The 18,741-nt window shown below is 44.4% G+C and overlaps 1 protein-coding gene across 1 annotated transcript in view; it reads left to right on the top strand.

The window, feature by feature from the left end:
- Positions 1-18,741, top strand: part of DNAH7 (dynein axonemal heavy chain 7) — a 132,973-nt gene that overhangs the window by 79,941 nt on the left and 34,291 nt on the right. The window contains exons 41-49 of the mRNA XM_056861236.1: positions 1,089-1,318; positions 3,166-3,496; positions 5,393-5,739; positions 9,455-9,635; positions 11,571-11,756; positions 14,218-14,381; positions 15,172-15,326; positions 16,884-17,074; positions 18,392-18,525. Of these exons, the coding sequence (XP_056717214.1) occupies positions 1,089-1,318; positions 3,166-3,496; positions 5,393-5,739; positions 9,455-9,635; positions 11,571-11,756; positions 14,218-14,381; positions 15,172-15,326; positions 16,884-17,074; positions 18,392-18,525 (1,919 nt within the window). The remainder of the gene's footprint in view (positions 1-1,088; positions 1,319-3,165; positions 3,497-5,392; positions 5,740-9,454; positions 9,636-11,570; positions 11,757-14,217; positions 14,382-15,171; positions 15,327-16,883; positions 17,075-18,391; positions 18,526-18,741) is intronic.

Genomic DNA, 18,741 nt, shown 5'->3' with positions numbered 1-18,741 from the left:
AGGGTGACTAGCCCAAGGTCACCCAGCTGGCTTCATGTGGAAGAGTGGGGAAACAAATCCAGTTCACCAGATTAGCATCCGCCACTCATGTGGAGGAGTGGGAAATAAAACCGTGTTCTCCAGATCAGAGTCCACTGCTCCAAACCACTGCTTTTAACAACTACACCACACATAGCTTTGTTAATGTGTTATTTTTATCTGGGAATGTTATGTTTGATGTGCTAGTTTTCAGCGTGAAAGGAGATTTCCTGTATGGGGGAGCATCCATAGGAGAAAGTTGTTCTCTGTCCGAGGAAGATCCAAACCATGCTTCCTTAACTGCACTCTGAAATGGTATGGTCTCTGGAAGACTGTTCCATGCGATTTACCGAATATGTGGATTTGTTAAAAATGGTGGCCATCACAAGAACCATCTTTCAATGTCAATTAAATACAATGTGCCAGGCAGAAAGAATACTGGTATTTTAAGTAGAATTATAAGAAATGGCTCAGTAACTGAATGGGGTCAGAATATACCTTGGGTGGATCACTCACCATTCTAATAGACTTTATGACCTGATGACATAATTTAAATCTTGTTTTCATGGTCATTCGATTTTCTGGCCTGAGATAATTAGGGGCTTACATGATACTTTGATGTTATCTCTGAATTTTAACTCACACAGATGAGAGCCAGCATGGTGTAGTGACTAGGAGCGGTGGATTCTGGTGAACCAGGTTGTTTTCTACACTCCTCCACATGAATGGTGGATTCTAATTTGGAGAACCGGGTTTGATTCCCAACTCCTCCACATGAGGCCAGCTGGGTGACCTCGGGCCAGTCAAAGTTCTGTCTGAACTCTCTCAGCCCCACCTACCTCACAAGGTGTCTGTTGTGGGGAGGGGAAGGAAAGGAGATTGTAAGCCGCTTTGAGACTTATTTAAAAAAATGAGAGAGTCAACAGATAAAAACTAATTCTCCTCCTCCTCCTCCTCCTCCTCCTTCTTTGCCACGATTTGCTTCCTAGGTGAACCAGTAAACATTCTTTATGCAATACCTTTTGTTGTAAGCATAGTAACTCAATTTGTGTCTTTCCCCTTAAATTTAGTCATGGCCCTCAGATGCGTTGCAGGCTGTTGCCACCCGCTCCCTGGAAGATATTGAAATGTCAGAGGAAACCCGGGATGGCTGCATTGATATGTGTAAAAAATTCCATACGACAACCATTACTTTGTCGGAGTCTTTCTACGCTGAACTCCAGAGACACAACTATGTCACACCTACTTCCTACCTCGAATTAATTTCCACTTTCAAATCCCTTCTGGAAAATAAGAGAACGTAAGTATAGCATTTGCTAGAAAAAGAAATGTCTTGCTGTGTTTTAAAAATATAATATATGCTTTCAGTCTGATGGGAGATGTATGCAGAGAGAAATGGAGTTTTGCATGTGGGTCAACCTCCTGCCCTGCAAGAGGTTCATTGTTCTTCTTGTTTTTTGTAAACCTACGGGTATTTTAAAGCATACAACTTAGGTTTCTGTTAAAAATAGCTTTCGTTCAAGCTTGCAAGTAGTTCTTTCTTTTGATGCTAATGGTGATTAAGAATCATCTCCAGGTGACCAGACAGGAAAGAGAGTGTTGGGTGCATCAAGTTGATGTACCATTTAGACAAACACAACTGCGCTCAAAATCTTTGTGGACTAAGAACTTTTGAAGATTTATTTGTGAAGGCATTTATGATGCTTCCTATCCATTCTTAATTTTTTTTAAAATGTGGATTTTCCTGTTTTGTAGTGGAACTTTATTGTAGATTTTGAAATTTATTATAAACTTCTTGATTGTTACTGTGGAGAAAAGCCTAGAATTCCACTTGGTATTTTATTAATTGGGGCAACATGCTCCAATGCTGGTTGCAATGCTGGTAAAAGACTAGCAAAAGGAAAATGACAGGAGATGGATCATCTCTCTCCCAAGCTCAGAACACACTAGAGATTAGTCCCGCAGAAGAGTTAACCTCTCCCACCTTGCTGGAATGTCATACCTAAAGGGACAGAAGTGGGGACAGCCAAAAGACCAGATAGTAATTTCTTCCTCTGGGGGCAGTTAGGTTAAGACTGACCTTGGGGTGGGAAGGTGGAGAATGGACTCGCAAGGAGAGATTGTAAATTCTCAGGACACGAGAAGGAATCTCTCTTCTCTTTGTTGATCTTCCTTTGATGGGCACAAGCCATGAAGGACTAAACCTTTATAATGAGGAGAAGTCCCAATTCAGAGAACTAAGGTAATGTTGGACATGTAAATGCTGCCGCTTCAAGGATCACTAGCCTATCCAAATTAAACATCATTTAGGATAAGTGTAGAGTATAAGGTTTAGAACTCAATTGTTATGAAGACCAGATATGACATAAATGTCGCTTGGTGGGAGCCAGGCCTTGCCTTGCCAGCCCAGATTGAGAGTGGAGGGGTTGCCTCGGCTTACTTACGGACCAGATAACAGCTCTCAAGGGGCTGGATCCAGCCCCCAGGCCTTATGTTTGACACACCTGCTTTAGAGGATTGCATATTTTCACCTTTTCTTTGTATCCTTGCTCGGCCTGATGCTTGAGCAGACCATGTGTATTCTTTTATTTTGTTTATTAAACTTCCTTATACTTTGAACTTCCTTATACTTCCTTATACTATTGACTCAATAAAGGAAGCCACAGCCTTCAATTTGCAAGATCTGAGCAAGGCTGTCAAAGATAGGACATTTTGGAGGACTTTCATTCATAGGGTTGCCATGAGTTGGAAGCGACTTGCGACACTTAACACACGCACGCACACACACACACACACACACACACACACTTTGAATGCTCAGAACCTCATCTTTGTAAATACACCATGCCTATTCAGTCCTGCTTTCCAAAGACCGGTAAAGGGGAGGGGCAGCTGGTGAACTCGCTACCCCTTGAGCTCAATAGCTCGAAAGTGTGCTAGATCATTCCTGCACTAGCTAGTATGAGTGATGCAGGAGATGCATCAACTAGGGGAAGCCTTTAAACAGCACTGTAGATATCAATGGGTAATAGAAATAGGATTTGTGTTTAGCAAATTGCAGATTATCCAAGTGGTGCTTTGGGATTAATTTGCCAGTATTTGCCCTCCTGTGCCGGCCAAATGAAAGTCTTCCAAATTTGCCTTCAGTCAGGTGATGAAAATGAAGAAAAGGTACGAAGTTGGCTTGGATAAGCTGGATTCGGCCGCCTCCCAAGTGGCCACGATGCAGACTGAACTGGAAGCTCTGCAGCCACAGCTCAGGATAGCCAGTAAGCAGGTCGACGAGATGATGCTCGTGATCGAGAAGGAATCCTTAGAAGTCGCCAAAACGGAGAAAATAGTGAAAGCTGACGAGGGCGTGGCCAACGAGCAAGCAATGGCCGCCAAGGCCATCAAAGATGAATGTGACGCTGACCTGGCTGAAGCATTGCCCATTCTGGAAAGCGCCTTGGCTGCCCTGGATACTTTGACTGCACAGGTACAGTTGTGGGTGTGGGGGATATTCATGTTCATTTTTGCTGCACTGGCTGGTACCAAATCGTTTCAGAATAGAAGACCAGGCACAGTTTACAACAGGGGTGTCGAACTCATTTGTTACGAGGGCTGGATATGACATAAATGTCACTTGGTCGGGCCGGGCCACATGTACCATAAAATTTAATGCCAGGTACTGGAGATACAAACTTTATAGAAGACACAGGCAAAGCCAATGAATGGTATTATTTTTACTTTATTTTCTACTTAAAATACAAACATGCTTAAAACAATAACACTCTTACAGTGTTAAGATTGGGAGCAGGGGGATGGCTGCCCCAGCAGGTGCGCCCACAGCGGTCTCGCCAGCCCAGCTGGGGAGGGGGGATGGCTGCCCTGGCTGGCTCGCGGGCAGAATAAGAGCTATCAAGGGGCCGGATCTGGCCCCTGGGCCTTATGTTTGAAACCCCTGGTTTCCAACCTTGCCTTAGTGCTATTCTTTCTGAGACATCCACGTTCTCTTGGATCTTTATGAAAGACTAGGGTCAACTGTAGCCAAATTATTGGTCCTTGAATATCAGAATAATATCTTTTTATTAATGCAAAATGGAACCAAAATCAGAATGTTAGCTAGAGGTCATGTTATCATTGAAGGCACTTGCTACTTCTCTAGATTTACAAGCAAGCAAAAGAAATGGTGGACCTGGAGACTTTCCCCCAACATTTACCCAAAGCTGTGGTAAATGCCGCCCTTAATAGTAAATTATGGGACTGAGGGTAAGACTCGATCATTTGTGCAGGGCACCCAATTGGCCATCCAATTTACTGGTCAATGTCAGAATTTTCTACTTGCCTCCTACAGTTTTAAGAATTACTCATAACTGTTGAAATTCAGTGAATTTCCTACATTTAGATATTTAAATATTTTAGATTGCCAAGTGCTGATATAGCATGAAAATGTACTGGAATTAGTTCCAAAAGAGAAAACAGAACAAAGCTTTATCATTTATAACAAGACTCCCCAACTCAGTGTCCTTGGGTGGCAGAGCACCCACCCACCCCCTTTCCTGGTGCCTGCCCAGTTTCTTTAGAAAGTGGGCGAGGCAAGGTGGGCCTTTTGCCCAGCAGAGCTTCTGATTGGCTGTGCAGATTTGTTTTTAATGTTATTTTGTCAGCAACTGTTGCCATAACACAAGGATCTTCACTGTGTGATTAAAGCTAGGCCATTTTGTGGCTGCGCCCACCGTACTATGTCAAAATTCCCAAAGTGCTCACAGGCTCAAAAAGTTTGTGTATTGCTGATATATAATTTTTATTCAGTGGCATGGAAAATGAGTATTACTCATAGTGCTGAATCATTTTGGTAGGAGTTCTTGAAAACACTAGAATTGTCTGCTGCTGAAGAATGACCAAGTACAGTACGAGATCTGGAAAAGGGGGTTTAAAGAAGGGTAGGAAAATTATAGATTGGTCAATCTGACGACGAGAACTGCACAGTTTAGAAAACTGATTAAAATTATTGGTTAAGAGGATGCTGGTGTTTCCAGGGTGGGGGGATTTGGAAGAAATTTCTCAATCCTGAGTTGCCTTAGACTAAAATGACAGGTAAAAATGTTCTCAGTAGGAGAAAACAAGGTTGATTATCGAGATGTGTTTTTTTTTCCTCCAGAAAAGGTTTTTATTTTGCCTGGGTTTAAAATTTCTAGAGAGCATATGAATGATAGTGGTTGGTTGGGTAAAAACAGAAAGCGAGCGTGAAATAAAAGGTCAGATGATAAATTCCCTGTATCAGTAATAAGATGAAGAGGTTTGCATGGATATATTGAAATATCATGGAAACACTTGAATATGGAGATCAAAGGTCCCGATTAAGTCTTTGGTCACTGTTATTTATTTCAAGGATATCACAGTAGTGAAGTCTATGAAGAGTCCCCCTTCTGGAGTGAAGCTTGTGATGGAAGCCATTTGCATCTTGAAAGGCATCAAGGCCGATAAAATTCCAGATCCGACCGGCACCGGGAAAAAGATAGAAGATTTCTGGGGCCCAGCTAAGAAGCTTCTGGGGGATATGAGGTTTCTGCAGTCCCTTCACGAGTACGACAAAGACAACATTCCTTCAGCTTACATGAGCATCATTAGAAAACAGTACATCACCAATCCCGAGTTCGTTCCCGAGAAGGTTCGAAACGCTTCCACCGCCGCCGAGGGTCTGTGCAAATGGGTCATAGCCATGGATTCTTACGACAAGTAAGCCTTTGCAGTCTGAGTGTTGGGCCGGCTGGACATTGTTTCTCGCTCTGACTTCCTCGAGCAGTGGGAGGTTCTGGGGGAGGGGTTAGATTTGTGCAAGGTTGGTTCCGTTCCTCCGTGAAGAATCATAGAGTTGGAAGGGACCACCAGGGTCATCTAGTCCACCCCCTTTACACTGCAGGAAATTCACAACTACCTCCCCCACACACCCCCAGTGACCCCTACTCCATGCCCAGAAGATGGCCAAGATGCCCTCCCTCTCCTGAACTGCCTAAGGTCATAGAATAAGCATTGCTGACAGAAAAACCTCCAGCACTTACCACCTCCCGAGGAAGCCTATTCCACTGAGGAACCACTCTAACTGTTAGAAAATTCTTCCTGATGTCTAAACGGAAACTCTTTTGATTTAATTTCAACCCTTTGGTTCTGGTCTGACCTTCTGGGGCAACAGAAAACAACTCAGCACCATCCTCTATATGACAGCCCTTCAAATACTTGAAGATGGTTATCATATCCCTTCTCAGTCTTCTCCTCTTCAGGCTGAACATACCCTGGGGGCTCTGCTTGGTTGCTGTAATATCTGCTTGGTTGCTGTAATTCACAGGGATATATACAAAAATTGCTGGTTGGTTTGTTTAAATATCTATAACCCACTTTTGGGAGGGAAGGCGTCATGGGATAGCCTGATCTCATCAGATCTCAGAAGCTAACCAGGGTCGGCCCTGGTTAGTATTTGGATGGGAGACCACCGAGGAAGTCCAGGGTTGCTATGCAGTGGCAGGCAATGGCAAACCACCCCTGAACATCTCTTGCCTTGAGAAACTTGTTAGGGGTCACCAGAAATCTGTTGCAACTTGATGTCACTTTACACACACACACAACCCACCTTTATTTTTGGCTCAGATTTGAAACTTTCTTCCAATCTAAGGAGACTTTCTCCAAGGTAAGCGGCTCTTGCATTGGAGGGAGAACCACTTAAGTCAGAGCCAAGCTACTCTGAGGATGTTTGGATCCACCTCAGAACTTCCCTTTTGTCTCTCTGGCTGCACAGTTACATGACAAGTGTGCAAATTGGTGTTTCCAAAATGTTACTTTTCAGATCTTGCTATGCCATTTTCATGTGTCAGTCATGTCATTTGTCAATCAGTCAATCTTTGAAACGGCCCGCAGTCCATTTAGAAGCAGACGTAACACTGATATAAAACTAATTACCTATGCAAAATCTTGGCATTCATCATTCATCTTAATATCTGTTTAAGGGTAAGAAGCCAAGTCGATTATACACAGGATGTTAACTCGGCCCCTGTATTCACTGCAGAGAACAGAAGCTTAGCCGCAGATAAGAGTTGTGCTTTTTCTTATTTTCAGTCCTGTTTTGGAAATTTACCCGCCTCTATTCCCCTCCCTTCCCCCTTACTGCAAAAATGGCGCACCCTGACCTGAATGCACCTCTCTAACATTCATCCAGCCACCACGCTGGATCTGAGTGATCTCTCTTTCCCGATCTTCATTTCTGGCAGACAAAGCATTTAACTGCCCACCAGTATTTGCTCAGCAAGTACTTCAGCTGTCTAGGTTTACAAAAGCCTCGATGTGATTCCGCTGGGGGAAAACGCCTTTCAGTGTCTGCAGCAGGGCTGGGGTAGAAGAAAAGACTGCAAGCAACACCTAAGAAGTTCCAGAGATCTAACATAGAACGAATTTTAAGTCAGCAGGAAGCACGCTTTGTGCAACTCTTTGACTGCATATCCCCTAAGGGGTTAAATATGGCCAATGATCTTACCTCCTTCTTGTAAATTAACACCTGTACCTGGGATCAATCCTAATGAGTAATGCAGTAAGCATTTAAGTATACTGCCTGTATGGAATTTAATTGACTGGAAACAAGAAAGGATTCTTGTCGGGTCGATACCACACAAGTCACTGTGTATGAAAATTCATTTATGATTGTAAGTATAATTGTAATTATATTATATATGTGTAAAATAATTAATATTACAATGTTTAGAATGTCAATTTATAGTTTAATTTAAATAATTTATCAACAGACCAGCATTCTGACATTACAGACAAATGCTGAGGATATAAGGGACGTTCTGAGAGAGGATCCAGACGTCATAAAAATATATGTCCTTCAGGGTAGCTGAAGAAATATTGAAACAGGCAAAGATACCGGACTCCTGTTCTACCCAACTGGACTCAAGGACATTTATGGACAATATATACATAACTCAAGAAAGAAAGACACCACAAGTCAATTGCTAATTTCTGTTGAATTTTATTTCTTATGAATTTTGCCTTGTTGTATATATAATACTGTACATTTAATTTTGTTGTTTGAAAAGGCACTATGAAGCAATAGTGCAATCTGAGGAAATTATATTTATAAACATTAAACCTCCAGGTAATAGCTGGAGATCTCCCGCTGTTACAACTGATCTCCAGCTGATAGAGATCAGTACCCCTGGAGAAAATGGCCGCTTTGGCAATTGGACTCTATGGCCTTGAAGTCCCTCCCCTCCCCATACCCCGCCCTCCTCAGGCTCCGCCCCAAGAATCTCCAGGTATTTCCCATCCTGGAGCTGGCAACCCTAGTAATCAAGCAAAAAGAAGGGGCCGCACCAAAACAAAACAGACAAAAAGCAACGAATGATGCAAGGGAGTAAAATTTAATAAATAAAGTACCTTTATATGTTTTGCATGAGCTGCTTCAGGGGGATCTTTCTCTGCGCAAGTGTCCCATGCAAGCAATAAAACCATTACGAAGGCTGCAATAAAATAATTATGAAGGGTAGGGTTGCCAGGGGGAAGGGGTAGGGTTGCCAGGTCCCTCTTCGCCACTGGCAGGTTTTTGTGGAGGAGCCTGAGGAGGGCGGGGTTTGGGGAGGGGGGGGACTTCAATGCCATAGAGTCCAGTTGCCAAAGCTGCCATTTTCTCCAGGGGAACTGATCTCTGTCCTGGAGATCAGTTGTAATAGCGGGAGATCTTCAGCTAGTAACTGGAGGTTGTACAAAGAGGCAGCACGTGGCTCAAAATAATAAACATCAATATCAAAAAACAACAATTGTGTGTCTTACTGTCAAATGTATTGAAAATAGACCACCAAAACAAATGAAAAGTGTGTCAAAAAACACACACAATAGCCTTGCAGGGCTAGCCTCGCAGGGCTTATAAGGCAGTGCCAATAGGCTGAAAATATAGGAAAGCCGAACAGCTAAACAAAAATAAAGCCTCCCAGGCTGAATATAAACCAAAAAAGATATGGTTATAAGCATAGGTTCCTTCTTTCTCCAGTAACTGGAGGTTGGCAACCCTACGTAGGGGTACTTTATTAAATTTTATTCCCTTGCACCGTTTGTCGCTTTTTGTCTCTGCCTTTTAATGGAGTCATTCGGGGGGTGTGTGTGGGTGTGTGTGTGTGTGTGTGCAGAAGTTGTAGGTAGATTTGTATAGTGTTTCTGTTAAGGTGGGCAACTCTGGAGATTTGGGAGTGGAGAAGGGTGGGGTTTTGGGGAGGGACCTTAGTGGGGTATCATAACACAGAGCCCACTCTCCAAACCAGCCATTTTCTCCAGGGGGACTGATCTCTGTAGTCTGGAGAACAGTTGTAATTCCAGTTTACCAGGCTCCACCTGGAGAATGACAGCCCTGGTTTCTGTACATAGACATGTAAGCAATGAATTTAACTAACTTGTTACCTTGTTTTTTTAGAGTGGCAAAAATCGTCGCCCCTAAGAAAATAAAGCTCAACGCGGCCGAAGGGGAGCTGAAAATTGCGATGGATGGTTTGAGGAAGAAACAAGCGGCCCTCAAGGAGGTCCAGGACAAGTTAGCAAAACTTGAAAAGACGCTGGAATCGAAGAAGCAGGAGAAAGCTGACCTGGAGAACCAGGTATGGAACAGGCAGCTAAAAAGAGCTGGTTCAGAAGTTACAATCGCTGGGAGAAAATATCTGCTTGTGCAAACAGTGTGGAGGAGGCCATGTGACGATTTTGCCTTAGCTGTTGCCCCCATCTGTTGCGGGTTTAATCAAATAAAAGGAAATGGTGTGTTCATCTTCCGTAAAGGTAAAGGTAGCCCCCTGTGCAAGCACCGGGTCTTTCCTGACCCATGGGATGACGTCACATCCTGACACTTAGGGCTGTTTAGCTTGGAAAGAAGGTGGCTGAGGGGAGACATGATAGAGGTCTATAAAATTATGCATGGTTTGGAGAGAGTGGACAGGGAGAGGTTTTTCTCCCTCTCCCATAATACTAGAACACGGGGTCATCTGCTAAAGCTGGAGGGTGAGAGATTCAAAACAGATAAAAGGAAGTATTTTTTCACACAACGCATAGTTAAATTGTGGAACTCCCTGCCCCAGGATGTGGTGATGGCTGCCAGCTTGGAGGGCTTTAAGAGGGGAGTGGGCATATTCATGGAGGAGAGGGGTATTCATGGCTGTTAGTTAGAATGGATACTAGTCATGCTGCATACCTATTCTCTCTAGTATCAGAGGAGCATGCCTATTATTTTGGGTGCGGTGGAACACAGGCAGGATGGTGCTGCTGCACTCGTCTTGTGAGTGGCTTCCCAGAGGCACCTGGTTGGCCACTGTGTGAACAGACTGCTGGACTTGATGGGCCTTGGTCTGAACCAGCAGGGCCTTTCTTATGTTCTTATGATGTTTCCTAGGCAGACTATGTTTACGGGGTGGTTTGCCATCGCCTTCCCCAGTCATCTTCCCTTTATTCCCAGCAAGCTGGGTACTCATTTTGCTGACCTTGGAAGGGTGGAAGGCTGAGTCAACCTTGAGCCGGCTACCTCAAACTGACTTCCGTCGGGATCGAATTCAGGTTGTGAGCAGAGCTTTTGACTGCAGTACTGCAGCTTTACCACTCTGCGCCACAGGGCTCATCTTCTGTAACTATGCCTATATTATTTCTGCTTCACTTGGGAAAGTTAAGGCAGACTTGGAGGGGAGAATGAGAAAGTAATTCGAGAGTTGCCCACAGAACCCTTCCCAGATTGTCTTTCTTCACCTTCAGGTTAAAAAAACCAAAACATATTTTGAAATCGGTTCACAGCTGTCAGGTTTTTTTTTTTTTTTGTTCTATTGGGGCGCTGCCAGCTTTTGCAAACTTTTTGCCATCTCAGATATCAGTAGGCCTGCCAGCTCCAGTTTTGAAAATACCTGGAGAGTTTGGTGGTAGTGCCTGAGGAGGGTGGAGTTTGGGGAAGGGGAGGGAATTCAATGGGGTATAATGCCATAGAGTCCACCTTCCAAAGGGGCCATTTCTATGTCGCTGGGAGATCAGATGTAATGGCGGGAGATCTCCAGCCACCACCTGGAGGATGGCAACCCTAGATATCAGGGAACAACTTTAAGGGCAGCTTGATAGAAAAGGCAGTATATATTCAGCAGGTTATTCACACGAAAGTGACCCTTCATACGTCAGTGTCATTCTCTCATATGATACGTATCGTTCATTTGGATGCTCTTATTTTCTGCATTGCATATAAATCCATTATCAATTCAACATTTCAGACCGGAGAGTAGTAATTTATTTGAAGGAGAGGAGAGCTGAAATGCCGCAGACCTTGCCGCCTTCAGCCATGACCATTTGTCACGCACATTGCCTCTCTTTCTTTTTTCCCCTTTTCCTTAAGGCAATACAGTAACCTCCGATCCAGCGGCCATTTGTTTTATTGAAAAATAATGATATCATCCGGCAAAATCGATGCGTCTGGAATGGCGCTCCCAAGCACTGCGAGCGAAACGTATAACCGTTTGCGGTCGAGGGAGCCACAGCGGCTTTGCCTTAATTTTATATGTTTTGATTTTAAGGTTGACTTGTGCAGCAAGAAGCTGGACCGGGCGGAGAAACTGCTCGGCGGCCTCGGAGGTGAGAAAACCCGCTGGAGCCAGACTGCTGTGGAGCTGGGGAGACAGTACATCAACTTGACAGGCGATATCCTCATTTCGTCAGGCATAGTGGCCTACTTGGGAGCCTTCACATCCAGCTACAGACAAGTAAGGAAGGAAAGGATGGCATTTGGAGAGGGGGGGGGGTCTAAACATAGGCTGCTTTCAAGCAGGGGCGCATGGGGTGGCTTTCACACGTCCCAGGCCTGTGCCTTTCGCTGTTGCTACTGCCCCTTCCTGCTCATCACGTCGGTACAGAAGCAGCTAGATGACCATAATCTTCTCGTTCCCCCCATCAGCCCACCCAGCTGCTGAGGCGAGATTCCCAACAGAGCTGCACCTTAATTTTTTTTGAATGCCCTCCTGTTAAAAGACAAAAGAGGGAGAATGCCAGAGCTGAGTGTCATCATTCTAATAAGAGGAAGAAGAAGATGATGAAGAAGAGGAAGGGGAAGAAGAAGAGGAAGCAGCAGCAGCAGCTTTTTATTTATATCCCACCCTCCCCTGGCCAGGCTGGCCTCAGGGTGGCTACCAACACAACTAAACATACATAAACTTACTTAAAATATAAATAAAACAATCTAACACATCTAACAATCTAACACAGCCTGGCTTTGGCTGGGGAAGGCAGGATAGAAATTTAATTAATTAATTAATTAACAAATTAAAACATTCTAAAGCATAATAAAAACGCCCTAATTCTATGAGTCTAACTTCAGCACCCAGTTTCCTATGTTGGGAGCGATGATTGGTACGGTTGGTCTAGTTGTCTCAGCATCATGCCCATATTACCAATCTCTGACCCTTCTCTGGATTAGCTGCAAGCAGAGACAGTGACCTGACAAAATGCAGAGGCAGAAAGCGGGAGGGGGCGTGCCTTCCCTTTCATACAATGGCAACAAAAAAAGCCCAGGCTGAAAATGTCTTGATGGGAAACCTTGGCTTTTGGGGGTGGGGGTGTTAAAATAAAGCAGAGCTTATCCAGGTAAAGATGGGTCGTTTAGACATGATTGGAGGATGATGTTATGTGGAAACTTGGGGAAAAACCCCCACAGGAATAGGGTGACCAAAATGGGAAAAAATCCTCAGTGTGAAAGTAACCTTAGATCAGGGCTCCCCTGCGTGGTGCCCATGGCGCCTGCCACCACTTTTCCTTGCGCCTGCCAAGTGTTTTTAGACCAGAGCATTTCTCCCAAAAGAACAGGGCCAACTTTGTTTCCTGACAGAGCTTGTCAGAAGTTGGCAGCAATCCGGCGAAATGGTAATAAAACAAAATTTAGTAAGGAGATAGCTGTCATTCTGTTTTCCTTGTGTGCTGTAGTCATGTGTTTTCTTTCATTTCCTCCTATCTCAACAAAACTTTTTGGCAACTCTTTAACAAATTATTTGGAACTGGTAGAGGATTGTAACTTGCAGGACACAAATAAAAATTCAGTAAACATGTGTCTTTTTATAGCTGACATTATATCACATCAAAATAGCTTTAATTTATCCCAGTTCTGGCTTATTTTATTACTAAGTGGCAGACAATTGTCCTTAAAGCGTTTTTAAGATGCCTGGGAGATAAATCCAGAAATATTTAATTGCCTTTAACTTCCAGGAGACATTAAAATTCCTTGCAGTTTCATTTTTCTGCATCTAAATTTGTTCCAGGTCCAACAAAGGTAGATGGCAATGCGGTAAAAGCAATGTTGTAGATACAGTAAACATTGCAGTAGTCTGCAGTCCTCTTCATAAAAGTGACCTCCAGAGTTACTCCGTTATTCTAGAGTTCTAATCCCTTTATAAAAATGCTCTCCTGATCATTCACAGCGGCAGTATCCTTCCTCTCAAAGACTACAGTCGTTTATGCATGGGTACTTTCACTCACTTTCACCCTGGGTCTATCTTGGTTGTTCCTTGGAGTTATATGCATGAGTTTTCCGTCCATTTGAGATGACCTCGCCGCCAGCCCTCGCAAATCCCAGAGCTTCCCATTCCTCTGCTAACCTGAGTCTTCCCTCTCACCTGAGCTCAGCCCGGGTGAAATCCCCATGCATAAGGCAAAGCGCGGGACACACAAGCTTGGTTTCTCTCACAGCCAATTACAAATCTGCGTGTAAAGAGGCAGGGATTCAAATGCTTCCCACTTCCTCTGAGCTCTTTCTGAGCAGAAGAAAGGCTTGTGAAACCTAAGGGCATCAGAGCAGCACCAAGGATCTGGCTAGGGTTGCCAGGTCCCTCTTTGCCACCGGCAGGAGGTTTTAGGGCAGAGCCTGAGGAGGGCAGGGTTTGGGGAGGAAAAGGACTTCAATGCCATAGAGTCCAATTGCCAAAGCGGCCGTTTTCTCCAGGGGAACCGATCTCTATCGGTTGGAGAGCAGGTGTAATAGCGGTAGATCTCCAGTTATTACCTGGAGGTTGACAACCCTGTTTGCACAGCAACCCCAAGGGTGTCAAGGATCTTGCCAGGCTTTGGTACAGTGCTCCAAAGCTTCAATGGTCCTGTGAAACTGACATTGTTCACCCTGCGAACCTAGCGACAATCCCTGGTACCAACGGCTTGGCCTTTGGCCTTCTTCCCTTCCAGAATCAAGCACATGATTGGATGCTGACGTGCAAAGCGAGAGGCATCCCCTGCTCAGATGACTTTTCCCTGTCAAGCACCCTAGGAGAACCCGTGAAAATCAGAGCCTGGAACATCGCCGGGCTGCCTTCTGACTCCTTTTCCGTCGACAATGGCATCATTATCTCGTAAGTAGGAGACGCTTCAGACAGACGTGGCTTTGTTTCGGTTGTTCCATTAAGCTTTATAAAACAATCTCATCCCCCGCTTGAAGGGATCCAATAGGTTACTATTCTGCTTTAAAAAGAAGAAGAAGCATGTGTCAGATCTGCTTCACATTTTGTTAGTCCTAGGTTTAAGGCCTGGCGTTTCCATTTAGTCTTGGGTAGCCAGTCTGGGAAAGACCTTTTCCTGTGGCCTTGGGGAGCCGCTGTCAGTCACAGATGGACCATGGACCTGGCTCATATACTTGCCGCTCTTTCCCCAAGGATGACATTTCCTCATCCTGTAGATTATTACGTCTGTGTGGTACAGTGGTTAAGAGCAGCGGAGTCTAATCTGGAGAACCGGGTTCAATTCCCCGCTCCTCCACATGAAGCCTGCTGGGTGACCTTGGGCTAGTCACAGTTCTCTCCGAACTCTCTCAGCCCTGCCTACCTCACAGGGTGTCTGTTGTGGGGAGAGGAAGGAGACTGTAAACTGGTTTGATTCTCCTTAAATGGTCGAGAAATGGGGGGTATAAAAACCAACTACTACTCCTCTTCATCCTCCTCCTCCTTCTCCTTCTCCTTCTTCTCCCTGCCCCAGGATGTGGTTGTGGCTGCCAACTTGGAAGGCTGTAAGAGGGGAGTGGACATGTTCATAGATCCATAGATATTTATGTTTTTTTTCCCATTTCTGTATTCAAGGACTCTTTTGGGAGGTGGCGTGCAATATACCTTTGATGCACTTTCAGGCATGCTCCTTCTTTCTCCCCAGGAATGCAAGAAGATGGCCCCTCATGATAGATCCTCAGGGGCAAGCGAACAAGTGGGTGAAGAATATGGAAAAGGCGAACAGCTTGTACGTCATCAAGCTCAGCGATTCTGAATTTGTGAGGATGCTGGAAAACTGTGTGCAGTTCGGCACGCCCGGTAAGCGGCCAGGCACCAAAACGACCGTAATAAAAGCATTTACTTAGGGGGTAGTTATTTTCCTTTTATTGAAAAGTCTAAAAAGAAGAAGAAGAAGAGGAAGAGTTGGTTTTTATATGCCGGCTTTCTCTACCACTTAAGGAAGAATCAAACCAGCTTACAATCACCTTCCCTTCTCCTCCCCACAACAGACACCCTGTAAGGTAGGTGGGGCTGACAGAGTGTGACCAGCCCAAGGTCACCCAGCTGGCTTCATGTGTAGGAGTGGGGGAACAAATCCAGTTCACCAGATTAGCCTCCTCCGGTCATGTGGAGGAGTGGGGAATCAAACCTGGTTCTCCAGATCAGAGTCCACTGCTCCAAACCACCGCTCTTAACCACTACACCACGCTGGCTCTCTAAAGAGGACTGCAGCCTGGGGGAAGTGACAGAAAGCTGTGCTAGAGAAAGAGTTGCCAGCCTCCAGGTGGGGCCTGGAGATATTCCAGAATTAGAACCGATCTCCAGACGACACATAACACTCCATGTAGGAATGCCAGCAACCATGGAGTATTTTCATGTAGTAGCATTTGGAATCTTTGAATTCAGAAACATCTCCTCCCCTAATAGGCCGTTAAGCCTCTGTACTTTTGTTCTCCTGGCTTCACCATCTGAGATGAGGGAATGAATTTTAGTTCATAAAATCATAGAGTTGAAAGGGACCACCAGGGTCATCTAGTCCAACCCCCTGCACAATGCAGGAAATTCACAATACCTCCCCCCATACCCCCAGTGACTCCCTACTCCATGCCCAGAAGATGGCAAAAAAAAAAAAAACACACCAAACAACCCTCTAGGATCCCTGGCCAATCTAGCCTGGAGGCAAATTGCTTCCTGACCCCAAGGTGGCAATCGTCATTTCCCTGGGCCACGAGCGCCAAAAACCGACACAACCCTTCTTGCCCTTCCTCTCATGATTTGCCTAAGTTCATGGAATCAGCATTGCTAACAGATGGCCATCTAGCCTCTGCTTAAAAACCTCCAAAGAAGGAGAGCCCACCACCTCCCAAGGAAGCCTGTTCCACTGATCTTTAATGTTGCCAAGTAATAATGCTTCCAGTGTTAATGGGATCACACATGCTTTTGATGCATTTAATTATAGCTTTCTTTAATTATATCATTGATCTTTGGGCAACCCCAGCCAAATATGTATAAAATCACCAGATGGGGATTTTATATATATTTGGTAAGGTTGCCCAAAGATTCCCCAGGATTTTGCTTGTCTTGTCTTAAAGGTCTTTCTTCTTCTCTCGAGTGTTAAATAACACTGGTATAAGATTTTATTGTGGCTCCCTTTAAAATTTACATACCGAGATGCAGCTGGCGCTGTTGTAAAAATATTTCTTTTTGCTGATCTTCAGCCAAATGATGGCCCGTTTCCCGTTTTGTTTTCAAATTATTGCCCATCCAGCGGTATTTCTCAAAGATTGGTTCTGCGCAGTATTCAGTTCCTTTTTCTTGCAAGTCATAAGTTCAGGCTTCATGGCTTAAGAAACTCTGTTCTTTATCGTCCCGAAGTGCTGCTGGAAAATGTGGGTGAAGAACTGGATCCAATTCTTGAGCCGCTTCTGCTGAAACAGACCTTCAAGCAGGCTGGGAGCATCTGTATCCGCCTGGGGGATTCCACCATTGAATACGCTCTCGACTTTCGCTTTTACATTACAACCAAGCTGAGGAACCCGCACTACCTCCCAGAGACATCTGTAAAAGTGAGAAGCTTGCCTGAGAACATCATGTTGTTTGTCTGCGGATGTGGAATAAAGTTCCTCCTAACGTTCGCTTTCTCAAAGAGGGAGGGCTGGCCTGAATCAGGGTCCTATTGCCCTTTCCTTGAGCTGTGTGGAGGAGTGGGGAATCAAACCCAGTTCACCAGATTAGAGTCCACCGCTCTTAACCACTATACCACGCTGGCTCTCTGCTAATAAATTAACGGGACAAAATTATCTAAAGCTTCATCAAACACGTGGGCTCATTGCAGGCATCCCGTGAAACCATGGGCTTCATTAAGGCCATTTATGCATGGGAGGTTTTGCCTTGGATTTGCCGCTCTCTGGATGCATATTTTCCCCATCCGAATTCTCAAAACTCAAAAATAAGCCCCCATGCAGAGTTTGAGAATTCGGATAGGAAGAATGTGCATCTAGAGAGCGGCAAATCCAAGGCAAAACCTCCCATGCATAAATGGCCTAACTGTGATTTGTGTGATCATCCAAATGCACCACACTCCACTGAATGTAGTTTGGGTACATCAGCCCAGGATCTGAAGCTGTGGTATGACGATGGTTGTTAACCAAAGATAGTCTTAAATGTGGTTTAGCTTGGTGTTCAAATATGGACATACTGGCATGTTCAAATATGGAGATCTTTGCCACAGTGCAGGTTGGAATACCACCTGGGGAGTTAGGGGAAGGAAGGAAACCAGCATTTGTCATTTGGCGGATTGTCTGTGAGCCATTTCCTAATTTTGCAAGTTAACCATAGTTGGGTTTTGCATTACGTCTGACCCAAGTTAATTATTCTCTTTGGAATAAAGAGTTTGCAGTCCTTTATGGGCATCGGACAGGGAATGTCTTGTGTTGAAGTTGGACTGTAATTTACATACAAGATTCATTTTATTTTCTTACCTGTGGCCACTGTTTCCCCAAAAAAAGTGTTGAAGCGCTATCCTAAACTTGAAAACTCCATATTTCAGTTATTTGGGGTAGGTGTTTTAAATGTACTTTTTGCTAATGCTGTATATTAACAAAGTATGTGCAGGTGTGTATGATGAGGAGATTTCCTTGCCCGTAAATTGGTGTCGAGTACAATAGTCATGTATTTAGACTAGGGATTTATCACCTTGGATTAGAGATGTGCTGTATTATTGTAATGGTGATATCCGATAATTTTAATATAGCTGGAACTATGTCAACTGTTGCTGGTCTTTGACCATAAATAAACTTGATTTGATTTCTTTTGGGTTACCATGAGTTTATCTAGTCGTAGCTCTGTGTAGGAGCTGTTCTTTGTTTTACCGTAATTTCCAGGTAACATTATTGAACTTCATGATAACACCCGAAGGAATGCAAGATCAGCTACTGGGGATTGTTGTTGCAAGGGAGAGACCAGACCTCGAAGAAGAAAAACAAGCCCTTATCTTGCAAGGAGCTGAGAATAAAAGGTATCGAACTGTTATTAGCTATGAAAAACTTGTCTTAATAGGCATGGCAGGCCAGTAATTGCTGAAGGGGTTTCTTTTGTTCAGGTACAGGAGTTGGATCTCGAGTTATCAACTCGTGGGGTGCATTGAATAATAGTAGCTGCCCATATTCCTTGAGGCATACGGCTGCTCTGAATGTCACTTTTTTAAGGAGGGTTCACACTACCTCTCTGCCGG

The sequence above is a fragment of the Euleptes europaea genome, chromosome 15 (assembly GCF_029931775.1).
Source record: "Euleptes europaea isolate rEulEur1 chromosome 15, rEulEur1.hap1, whole genome shotgun sequence".
Taxonomy (NCBI): Eukaryota; Metazoa; Chordata; class Lepidosauria; order Squamata; family Sphaerodactylidae; genus Euleptes; species Euleptes europaea.
The sequence above is the reverse complement of the archived record's forward strand: the minus strand, read 5'-3'. Positions and strand labels throughout refer to the sequence as shown.